Source organism: Vicugna pacos, chromosome 5 (assembly GCF_048564905.1).
Source record: "Vicugna pacos chromosome 5, VicPac4, whole genome shotgun sequence".
In the NCBI taxonomy this organism is placed as follows: Eukaryota; Metazoa; Chordata; class Mammalia; order Artiodactyla; family Camelidae; genus Vicugna; species Vicugna pacos.
Genome location: NC_132991.1, coordinates 43889449 through 43901987, shown reverse-complemented (window position 1 = coordinate 43901987; position 12539 = coordinate 43889449). Strand labels below are relative to the sequence as shown.

At 39.0% G+C, this 12539-nt stretch overlaps 1 protein-coding gene across 1 annotated transcript in view; it reads right to left on the bottom strand.

Moving 5' to 3' along the window:
- The window catches only part of GORASP2 (golgi reassembly stacking protein 2), a 28615-nt gene extending 26000 nt beyond the window's left edge, over positions 1-2615 (bottom strand). Inside the window, exon 1 of the mRNA XM_006213959.4 lies at positions 2367-2615. Within this exon, the coding sequence (XP_006214021.1) occupies positions 2367-2429 (63 nt within the window). The 5' untranslated portion in view covers positions 2430-2615. The remainder of the gene's footprint in view (positions 1-2366) is intronic.
- Positions 2616-12539: the final 9924 nt, after the last annotated feature.

The window sequence follows — 12539 nt, the reverse complement described above, 5'->3', positions numbered from 1 at the left end:
CAAAACTGAGAAGCCCTTGCTAACATTTTTCCTGCCTAATGTTAGGATTAGAGGATGGGGATAAGAGGATGATATGGATGGCAAACATGGAACTGGATCCACTGCATCAGGGAATCCAAAATATAATGTTATTTTTAAAAGAAAGATTCTGAACAAATTTAAAAATCTTTCACAAGGAGTCTACTTTTTAAAAATGATTCTTATAACTTTTTTTGTGAAAATACAAGTACTTCACAGTCACTGTTAGACTTTTAAAAAATATATTGAAGTTTAAAAGGAATACAAATATCACCATCCACCAGTAATCCTTTCAATATCCTAGCTTATTATCTTTCCATTTTATTTTCCTGGGCACTGGAATGTACTTGCACATAAATGGAAGCATACCTACGCCCACAGAGTATTTTGAAACACAATTTTCACTGAATGCAGAGCATTCCAGTCTGTAGTTAGGCCCTGATTTATTTAACAATTTCTCAGCTATTGGATATTTAGGTTGTAAAGTCAACATCTTATGGTAACTTTTGGCCATGTATTGAAAAACTTCTCCTAAACTTGATGATGATGACTACTTTTAAGCTCTCTCTAATAAAACTCAAACGAAAGAATTATTTCATCTTTTGCAACATTCATGCTCCAGACGCAGTTGGAAACTAAGGTTGTCCCTAGTGCTTCTAAAAATCATATTTACAAATTAATAAAATCTATACTACTGATCATGTATAAGTGCTGATTTCCTGAAGTGCACTTATGTAAAGAAAACACACTTCAATTTGTTTAACATCAAACATAGCCATTAACAGAAGTCACTGAATCAGAATCCTTTTGACATGTACAGCTTCCTAACAGACTTTTAAAACTCATTGCTTTACCTAGAGCATGTATTATAAACATACCACAAAGTCCCTAAGGACTCATGGCCACAATCAGCGACTGTAACACTGGATAACATACCCCAAGCAGAGAACTAAGAGTCAAACTAGAAAATAGAAAAGTACTGCCACTAACTTACACTTCACAGCTGGGATCTGACAATTCTTCCCTTTCCCCCAGAGTGGCACCTGGGGGTTGGCTTAGCTGAAGGGAATAGGGAGGTAATATGATTTATAGATTCCCTTTATTTTTTGAGAAAATCATCCTTTCTTACCAAGAGTGTAGCTTCAAGAGGGATTTTTTGGGGATGGAGTGGCAGCTAGACTTGATAATCCTGAAGATCAGAAAGGTGACTGATCACAGCCCTATCAAGCAAATATCTGGTAGTTTAGTTTAAGAATGTTGTCTCAGAAAAAAAAAAAAGTTGTCTAACCTAAAACATCGGACCTAAGGCAGAAAATGACTGTTGAACTAGGTAGTGCACTTTCCCACTTTCGGTGAAAACGCTCGTCTGTGAGGAGCAATTGCCTAGTGACACTTCATTATGCCCTGAAATGGCGCTACTGATCGGGGCCACTCTGTTGACAGTCCATCACGTTATCACTCACGCAGGTGTCACAGCACACAACCAACAATGCTACTTTTAAAGATTCCCAGTTTCAGGAGGAAAGGACCACATGCTCCGTATATCTCAGGCTGTTCATTGCAAGAGCTTAGCTAACGCTTTTTGAGATACTATGTCTCTCTGCATCCTGGTGCCTAAGGTTGTTGTCCTTTATTTACCTGAGTTGTTTTTTAAAAACGTTCCTCGCCAGTAGCTCTTTTACACTGTGGATCTAAACAATAATCTCCACCACACCCTGAGCAGTCTCAGAAAAAAGAGAACGGAAGTTCTCCCCGCCAGGAAATGTGGAAGAGGAGGTTTAGGAAGGTCAGGAGCGACACTGGAGAGAAAAAAGTCCAGCCCAAATGAAGTAGATTTAAGTCCGTCAACCCCCTTCTAGGCCATTCCGTTTGTTTGCCTCATTGGCCTTTCTGGACATCCAGAGAGCACCGCGGTGAATTAACACCTGCCGTCGCATCCCCCAACTCTGGTCTGCGGGTTCCAGGCTTCCTTTTCTAGGGCAACTCAAATGCTACCTTCACCTCTTTTGCAGATTTTGCCCCCAAGCCTCCCCTAACTTTGGGAGCTAAGAATGAGAGGAAAGGACAGAAAAGGCCGTGAAGAAAAAAACGAGTCAAGGTTGCCCCCTCGCCTGGGTCACCCTCGGCCAAGTCTCCGCCTGCCGCCTGTTTGCAGCCCGAGAGGCGTACACCGGGCCCGGGGCGCTCCGGGGAGGCGTGATGCGAGCGGCCTCCCGAACTGGCCTCGGCCAAGGCAGCGCCCGCGGTCGCCGATCCCTCTCGGGGTCGGGCCTGGCGGTGCCGGGAAGGGGCCCGTCGGGGCCTCCGCCTCCAGCCGGCCGCCCCAGGGCCGCCGTCGAAGCCCTTACCCGCAGGACGTGGTAGCCTTCCGTGCCGCCGCCTGGGATCTCGACGCTCTGCGAGGAGCCCATGGCGGCGGGCGATCAGTGTGGCCGGACCGGGCTCAGCGCTGCTCCCCGCCCCCCGCACACCGTCCGCTCCTCTCCTCCGCGTAGCACTTGGGACGTGGCACTCGCTGCCTCAGGAGAGCCGGGCCGCACTGCCCGCTGGGAGATCGTCGCCGCGGCAGCCAGGGCCGCTGCGACGCCGCAGACAGCGCCACCTGCCGCGAGCCACCTGGAGGGGCCTGAGCGCACCAGGCGGGGAGGAGGGCTGGAGCGGGAGGGCGGGGAGGGGCCTACGCGTGCTCGCGAGAGCGCAGAAATACGGTTCATCTAGCGCCGGCACCTTGCTACGGGTCCCTGGGCTTGTCAAGATTCATCTAGACGCGCTCCCGCTCGCCTAAAACACGGTTGCTTGATTGTAGCTCCCCCTGGTGGTCAGATGCCGCGAAGGGGTTGCGACTGAAAAGAATAGGGGTGGATGCAAACACTGAGATCTCCCCATTCTTTGGGTTTGGAGGTCTTGCCCCGAAGTTGTACAGAAGAGCGTTGTAGTGGCCCTCCGTGGACGGAATACCGCGTCCACTCAGTTTTATAAAGGAAAACGTTCCCTTTGTAAAACACCTGTCCTGAAGAGTCATTGAGGACCTATCAAAGTTCTGTTTCTGTTTTTGTTTTTTTGCTTTCTCTATTTAAGAGAGCAAGATCGGTCACAGTCTAAACGATGCCAAAGTGGGAAGCACAGTTGGATGACCTTGGCGTTCCACCGCCTGCAGCTTCGTTTAGGAAGCCAAACTTTATTCACACTTTTCCTGTTCAATTGCTCCTTTTGCCCCTTCCCTCTAAAATCCTCAGTTATAGCTATTGCCCAGCGGTCAATCTGACCATCACTAACAGTGGATCAACCAGATATCAGAACATATGTATTCTGATGTGAAGCAACGTGAAGTACCCATTATCATCCACGAAGTATTCTACCCCAAAATGTTTACCTTGCTTCTCTCACACCTTTAGTTAGATCTTCCAGCTTCAGGAATACAGAGGATAGAAGAACAAGTAAAATGACTTTACAAAGAAGCTACCAGGCAAAAACTCCAGGAAGTGAGATGTTCTTCAAAACAGCTAGACAGTTTTTTTCCATCAAGTCAGGATAAGAAAGGGTCTACACTGGATCAAAAGACATATGAAGGACATAACCAGGAGATGCAATGAAAGCTGATTTGGGAGCTGATTGGGAGAGATGCACTGTAAAGAACATTTTGGGCTTAACTGGGAAAATGTGAAAACTGCATATTATGAAGAAAAGCATTTATTGTCATGAAAATGTGTCATTAGTTTCCAGAAGCTTGATCAGATTGGAGGGCTTTTTTCACCTCACAATATCTTAGAAGTATCAATGTAGCAATATTTCCATTAACATTTTCTGACTGAAACCTAGATGTAGTCTCTAAACTTTTATAAAATGTGTTCTACAGTAACAGAGCTTCTCCAGCTAGCTATGAGATTTTAAGAACATTAATAGTGAGGTCCCTAATTTAACTTCCCTACCCTGTTCCACACCGGGCTGTGGAAACAGGACAAATGCTCCAACCACATCCAGTGTTCTGTGTGTCCTGGGCTGGATTCTCCTTCCTCCAGCTTGGCAAGAGAGGTAAGTGTGTAAATTCAGATACAACCCTTCAGTTCTACTTCCATTTTCCAGGGGAGCTGGAGGCAGGATGATGTAACTAAAGGGCATGAACTTTGGAATCAATGGGTGGGCCTGGGTTTGAACTCTGATTTTGCCATTTACTAGCTATGGAATCTGGGACAAATCATTTAACTTCTCTGCATCTCAATTTCTACAAACATTAAAAACTATTGTAAATTTTTTAAGATGTGTTAATAGTTTTTTTTTAGAAATACATAAAACATTGTGAGGGCTTTGGGCTTTTCAACGATTTTTCTTCCCTTGCATCATTTGTGACATTTTTAGATCTCATTACTTAAAAAAAATTTTATTAATTTTTGAATAGGTAATACACTTATTTACAACAAAAGTCAATGGATATAAAAGAATGATCAGTGAAAAATAAGTCTCCCTTTCATCACTGTGGCCAAGCCTCTCAAGAATTTCCCTTCCCTGGAGGCAACCAATGTGTGTCCTGGTGGAATCATTCAATGTAATTTATTTTGATGAGAGTAGTAAGTAGAGAACCAATCTTATTTTTTTCCCAAATACTTACCCAGTTGTTCTAAAACTACTTAGTGAATTATCCAACTCTTCTCAGAAGAAATATCATTTGAAATACCACCTTTACCAAATACTCAGTTCCTATATGTATTTGATTCTATCCATGGTCTTTGTATTTTGTTCCATTGTCTATTCATGAACCAGTGTCATATTTCATAATTTACTACAGTCTTCCAATATATTTTAAGAGCTAGTAGGCTAGTCACTTCATTATTTTCTCTTTTCAGAATTACCCTTCTATTCTTGCTTGCTTGTTTTTCCATATTAAACAGTTCAAGGATCAGCAAATTTTTTTTCTGTAAAAGGCCAGATAACAAATATTTTAGGCTTTGGAGCCCCTATACAGCAATTATTCTATAGCAATTATTCAACTCTACCATTGTATAGTGAAAGTAGCAATTAACAAGAAGTAAGTCAGTGGGTGTGGCTGTGCTTCAACAAAACTACTTTTACAAAAATAGGATGCACTGGACTAGGCCCATAGGCCATTGTTTACTGGCCCCTGAATTAGAAAAACCATTTGCCTAGATAAAAGAAAAAAGGTCTTAGTGTTTTATTGAGATCACGTTAAATTTATAGATTTAAGAGAATTGACCCCTTTATGATGTTGAGTTTATCTTAGAATGGGAAATGACTTCCTATTTGATTAATGCTTATTAGATATTCCTTAGTAATGTTTAAATTTTTTCTATATATTCAAATATATGTTCAGGTTTAATATTTTAGTTCTCATTATTAAAACATTAAATGTCTCTATATTAGGATATTCCTTGGCTATTTTCTATATCTATAATTTTCTCTCTAATCCTCTTTAACTCTGTTCATCTCTTTTTCATTTTTCTTACTTTTCTTAATCCTGTCTTCATGCTTCCTACTGTGTTTTCAGTAAAGTCTTTCTCCTTTGTGTTGCTTTCAATGTGGGCTGCATTGGAATGCTTTCAGTTGCAAGTAACATAAGCCAACGAAGACTGGCTTATAAGTTGAGGAAATTTTATTATTTCACATAACAAGAAGTTTGGAGATAGAGAGATTCCAGAGTTGGTTAACTCATGGTCTCAATGATGTCAGGGTACACGCAGGGTGAGCGTCCCTCTGCTTCTCTTAACTTTTCATATGTGAAAACAAGACGGCAGTGGCAGCTCCACATGTTACATTGTCATGTGACAACAGATGAGAAGAGAATATGTTTTTGGCTTTGTCTCTTTTTTAAGACCAAGGAACACTCTTTTAGAAGCCATCCAGAACACTTGTGTTTTATCAGCCAAGATTGTATCACATCTGAACCAGATTCTGACAAATAGAATAGAAATATCAGGCTTGATTTAGATGAATTGATACGTACCCTTGAGACAAGGGAGGGGCTCATGAAGCACTTACTATAAAGCGTTAGTAATCGAATCACAGTAATACTGGCTACAGTGTAGACACAAAGATCAGTGGTGTAGAATAGACAGACCCACATATAAGGTTAATTGACTTTTGACAAAGGTACTCAGGAAATTCAATAGAGGAAGGATAGTCTTTTCACAAAATGGTGCTGGAGCAATTGGACATTCAAAAAAAGAGAGAAAAAAGAAAGAATCTCAATCCATACTTCACATTATGTACAAAAATACTCAAAATAGATAATATACCTAAGTGTAAAACTTAAAAAATGTAAAGTTCTAGAAGAAAACATAGGCAGATATTTTTATATAGGGACACAGAAAATGTAAACCATAAAAGAAAAATTGGTACGTAATACTTCATCAAAGTTTAAAATTTTGGCTCTTCAAAAGATGCTTATTAAGAAAAAGAAAAGGTAAGCCACATAGTTGAAGAAAATATTTGCAAAACATAAACCTAATAAATATATACGCAATATATAAAGGACTGTCATAACTCAGTAATAAGAAAACCCAGTTTTTTGAAACAAACAAAAGGCTTGAGCAGATGTTTCACACACACACACAAACACACGCACACACACACAAAGAAGTACAGATGCCAAATGAGAACATGAAAAGATGCTTAACATCATTAGCTCTAGGGAAGTGAAAACTAAACCCACAGTAAGATACCACTACACACTTATTAGAGTCCCACTCCTGGCCATATATTCAGAGGAAATTCTAATTTGAAAAGATACATGCACCCCAGTGTTCATAGCGGCACTATTTACAATAGCCAAGACATGGAAGCAACCTAAATGTCCATCGACAGACGACTGGATAAATATATATATATAAAATACAAGGAAAAAAATAATAAAGTAACGCCATTTGCAGCAACATGTATGGACCTGAAGATGGTCATACTAAGTAAAGAAAGCCAGAAAGAAAAAGAAAAAATATCATATGATATCACTTATATGCAGAATCTAAAAAAAGGACACAAATAAATTTATTTACAAAATGGAGACAGACTCACAGACATAGAAAAGAAACTTATAGTTACTAGGGGGAAAAGGGGATGGGGAGCAATAAACTGGGAGTTTAGGATTTGCAGATACTAACTACTGTATATAAAATAGATAAACAACAAAGTCCTACTGCACAGATAACTATATTCAATATCTTGTAATAGCCTATAATGAAAAGGAATATATATATATATATATCTGAATCACTATGCTGTACACCAGAAATTAACATAACATTGTAAATTGACTATATGTCAATTTTAAAAAAAGCCGACAATACCAAGCACTAGCAAGGATGCAGAGAAACTGGAACACTCACACATTGCTGATGGAAATGTGAAGTGGTACAGCCACATTAGAGAACCGTTAGGCAGTTTCTTCTGAAATTAAATAAACATCTTACAATCTAGCGATCCCACTCCTAGATATTAACAGAAGGTAAATGTCTAGACAATAACCTATATACAAATGTTTACAACAGCTTTGTTTATAATCATCAAGACTGGAAACAACCCAATGTTCATCAACTGGTGAATGGATAAACAAATTGTGGTGCATCCAAACAGTGGAATATTACTCAGAAATAAAAAGGAACGAACTACTGATAACAACCTGGATGAATTTCAAAAGCATTATGTTAAGTGAAAGAAGTCAGACTTAAAAGGCTACATACTATAGATTCTATTTATATGTCATTCTGGATAAGGCAAAATTATAGGGTCAGAAAACAGATTAATCCTGGCCAGGGGGTGGGGATAAGTGAAAGAAATTGATTACAATTCCTGATTAAAGTGTCAGCCTGGCTGCAGGCACACACATCTCCATCTCGTAAATGAATCTAACTGAGTGGAAAGGTATTTTTATAGCATATCAACTGGGCTTCTAGAGTGAGGCTTAATGTTTTCTTAGAAAATTAGAATTCTTCTATGAAATATATAATTTTGAAAGAAAAAAAAAGTATTGAGAGGCCAACAGAGATGTTGGTGAAAAGACAGAGTGGATAGAAAAAATCAAGAAACTCTTCATAGAGGAAGTAACCATAATTGTGACTCAAAACAAACCAAATGTATTGCTATACATGGTTTCAAATATGTCTTCAGAAGAGGATGGGTTATGCTAAAGAAAAAACCTCAATGGCTTCTCAAATCAAGATGGGTTTGGATGTGCAAGTTGGAGCAGGGGTTTGGGACAGGTGAACTGCTCTGTGTAATAAAGGCAAAAGATTAGACTGTTGGGAAAGGGAGGGGACAAGGAGGGGAGAAGAGAGTGGCACGAGGATGGTGGGACATCTGCATGGGTGAAGGGGGAAGAGTTGAGAGCTCTCAGGGCACAGCACCCCAAAAAGGTCTCCCTCTGACTGAGTGCCACCTTCTGCAGCCAATAAGCAGGCTCTGAGGGACAGAGTTGTCCAAGCAGGGACAGGAGTGTCCTGCTTCCAGGGAGCCTGTGTCCCCAATCAGGGCCTTCCAGCATGAGCCAAGGATGCCATATTCCTGAGGCTACCCCCTCCACTGGTCTCGACTCCGTCTTTGGGGATATGTCTCTGCTACACAGCCAGAAAGTGCTTCTCCAGCCCTATCTTTGAGGAAGATTTCTCTCAGTGAGAAAGTTCAGTCCAGGAAGAGAAAATTGATGAGTTTTCATGCCAGTATATTCTTTGCCTTTGCTCTCATTGTTCCTGCTGAGAAACCTTTCTTACCAATTCTATCCTCAGTAAACTGCTCATCTTTCAAACTGAGCTCAAGCCTCACTAGAGAAAGCTTTCCTTCGGTATCAGTTATATGTGGAATCTAAAAAAATCAGACAAATGGATTTATTTACAAAATAGACTCACAGACATAGAAAACAAACTTACGGTTTCCAGAGGGGAAAGGGCAGGAGGGAGGGATAATTAAGAATTTGGAATTAGCAGATACAAACTACTATATATAAAATAGATAAACAAAAAAGCCCTACTATGTAGCACAAGGAGCTATATTCAATATCTTGTAATAACCTATAATAAAGAATGTGAAAAAGAATATGTATATATATATGTATGACTGAATCACTTTGCTATACACCGGACACTAACACAACATTGTAAATCAACTATACTTCAATTTGAAAAAAAGAAAGCAAGGCTTCCTTGACTACCTCCCAACGGACGGAAAGTTTTGTTTACTTTACCAGATGATAAAAGTGATGCGTGCTCATTTAAAAGTACTACAGAGATATATAATTCAAGCAATAAAAGGTCCACTAACTCTTATTCTCTAACTCTACCCCTCTGAGATAATTAATGTTAAAATTTGAGTATGTATATTGCCATTTCTTTCTCTGGCAGATACAAGCTGGTACACACCCATGTACACACACACACACACACACACACACACACACACAAGTTGTTCTTATCCTCTCACACACAAGAGGGTCACATTACACACAGGACTTTGTAATTTGCTTTCCCTCTCCCTTTCATTTAATAATATATGATGAACATCCTTCTATTTTAATAGCAGTATCATAGCTTCCAATTAGATGCTTGTGACATGCTTAATATTTATTTATTTCTTTGAAAAAAAAACTTGCTTTATTATCTAAGACTTTCAAAACAAGGTGATTACTAGTGGTATCTTACTCCTGGTTTAAGTGGAAATGCATTTAACAATTTATTATTTAATACAATGTTTGCTTTTAGTTTTTGCCAACTAATCTTTTATCATGTTAGGCTGGAATCCTGCTAAACCTACTTTACTTCAAGTTTTTATTAGGAAGAGCTGCTGAATGTCAGCTTATGTCAAATGCCTCTGGACACAATTCCACTTAATCCATGTCTTTTCTCATTTAACTTGTTATGGTTATAGGTTTTTTAAACTGTTGAAGCATTTTGCATTCTTGAAATAAGTCATTTTTGGATATGGCCTTATTTTCTTCACTATGCTGCTAGGTTCCATTTGTAATACAGTATTTTATTTTATTTATTAGTATTTATTAGAAATTAAAAATCTATGTCTATTACTGAAATTGCTCCATAGTTTCCTTTTCTCTATTTATCAAGCTCTATGCCTCTAAAGCACACTAGTCATAACTCTTATCACTGCACTTACCACTCTGAGGAACACTGTATATCTAATTGTGTTCATGTCAGCAAGTGGAGAGCAGGGACCAGGTCATATTCGATTTTCTCTTCTTTGTGTCAAGCACAATGCGTAGGACACAGCAGAAGCTCAATGAATCTGATGTTGAATGAAGGAGGGAATCGCTTTTGGAAATATTTTCCTTTCATCTAATTTTACCTACTGTTGGTAGTTTGGCCAAATAATATCTTTGAGTCTGATAAACTGTTAATTTCAACAATTGTACTATGCCTCAAGGAGATGCTTGCTTTCTTTTATTTCTTTTTAAAAGCCTTTAACGTTCCTTCTCTGATTACAAGAGTGATAGTTTTCAGTGTAGAAAGATTGAAAAATACAGAAACATACAGCGATGAAAATTAAAATGCATGGTACTTCTACCCCTCATAACTGGTGTAAACATAGACAAATCTTAAAAATCAGAAAAACACTATATAGTTGTGTGACATAGTTCTTTAACTTTACAACATAAGATAAACATTTTCCTGTGTCATATTCTATGACATTACTTCTGCTGGCTGTATAATATTCAAGTGGTTGGGATATTTAGGCTTTTCTAATATTTCACTACTATAATTAGTGCTGCAGTGAACCTCCTTATTGATGAATCTTTGCCCCATTTCTTATTATTTCCTTGGACAAAATACTTGTGGGAATCTTGGTCAGTCTGTGCACTTAATGGCATCTTATGCCTTTGGCTCTCTTTCAGGAAAGATTGTACAAAATGAAAGACAGATCGTACCAACTTACACTGCCTCTAGTTGTGTTGGAGAGTACTGATTTGCCACATCAGGAAGTTACTTTTAAAAAGAGAAATTGGAACAGACATGGACTTAATAGTGGAATCTACCACAATCGATTCAAACCAGGTTGCTGTTTAATGAATAACAGCAAAAAAACCACATCTTCACAGAGCAGAGAACATCCACTTGCCACTGAAATGCAGTTTTAACAGGTTGCCACCCAGAGGGATTCCAGTCATGCTTTTAAGGGTCAGCTTCTATCTAGAATCAACTAAACATTGACAACAGCTGGAGGTGATTTGGGACCCAACTGATCTGGGGGTTTTCTAAGTCCAGACCTGACAATGATATAGTAGTTGGAAAATGGTGGACAAGGGACCAAGTCCTCTGCTCCTGGCTGAGGCCTGAGACTTGGATTTCTTGGGTCTTGAACCTTCATCTCTTACCTTTTCCCTACTTCCAGACTGAAGGGTCTTAGGCCCACTCTGAACTGGTTAAATGAGGAAAAGGAAGATAGAAAAAAAATCAGCTAATAAGAGCTTTCATTCTTTGTTAATTAATTTTTGCAATTCTAACCCTCTGGCACCTGCCAGCTTCATTCTGTATTGGAACCAATGAATTTCAAAAATAATCAAAGTTAATGAGCTGCTCTTTGTGATAGGATGCTGAAAACTTAACAGACACAATTAGTAGGAAGTGCAAAGTGGGGAAAGTGTCACTTCTGATAAACAGAATTTCCTCATCGTGTTGATATAAGGATCCTGCCCATATGTGAAAGTGATGCTCTATTGAGTCAAAGAAGATGTCTGACTGGGTTTACAAATGGGAAGTAAATTGAAGAACAAGTACCATACATACAATAATGTCCCTAGGCTAATATCAGACACCTTCTACAAAGTTCCAAAATTATAGTGTCAAAACATTGGTAAGAGTTCATGGCAAAATCTCAGGCAACTTTAGAGAGTCAGTTGCCACAGCTGGAGTAGGGCATCAACTTTCTATCCCTTGGTAAAAGAAATAAACATGGGAATTACGGGGAACTGAGGAATCGAATACTCAATTGGCAGCTGTTCTCTGTGAGTTCAGATTGGGCAGGATTTTTCAGCATGAATTTCTTGAAAGCAAATGCAGAAAGAGAGACTAGAAATGGTGTAAATGGCTCAGTGGCTGGGAGGAAGTGATGGATCTGAGCATGTGAAATCTCATCTAAACGGGGGATTTCCCCCAAGGGAGCCTGCATTCTGTTGTAAGATGATTTTAGGTGGTAAATTTTCAAACCTATTTTTTTTTCATTTGAATGATTATGCATTTATTGTAATTCATATTTAAGCCATTACACTAGCACATCAAAACTTCATTTTATAAGAATAATACACTTTTTCTTTCAAAATAAATGCATTTAGGTTTATGAGGTGAGTTTAAAAATCAATCAAGTAGGAAGGTAGGCAGAATTTGGTTCTGCCAAAAATGGAAAATTTGGAATGATGGGGAGAATTTCAAGGTAACTATTTTAGGAACTCCTAATTATTTCTAGGGCTTTAAAATGTACTCTATGTCATCAAATCTAAGATGTAAATTGTAATTTTAATTGTAAAATGAAACATTATTTTACATATCACAAAGAAACAAGAAAATGCTGCCAAC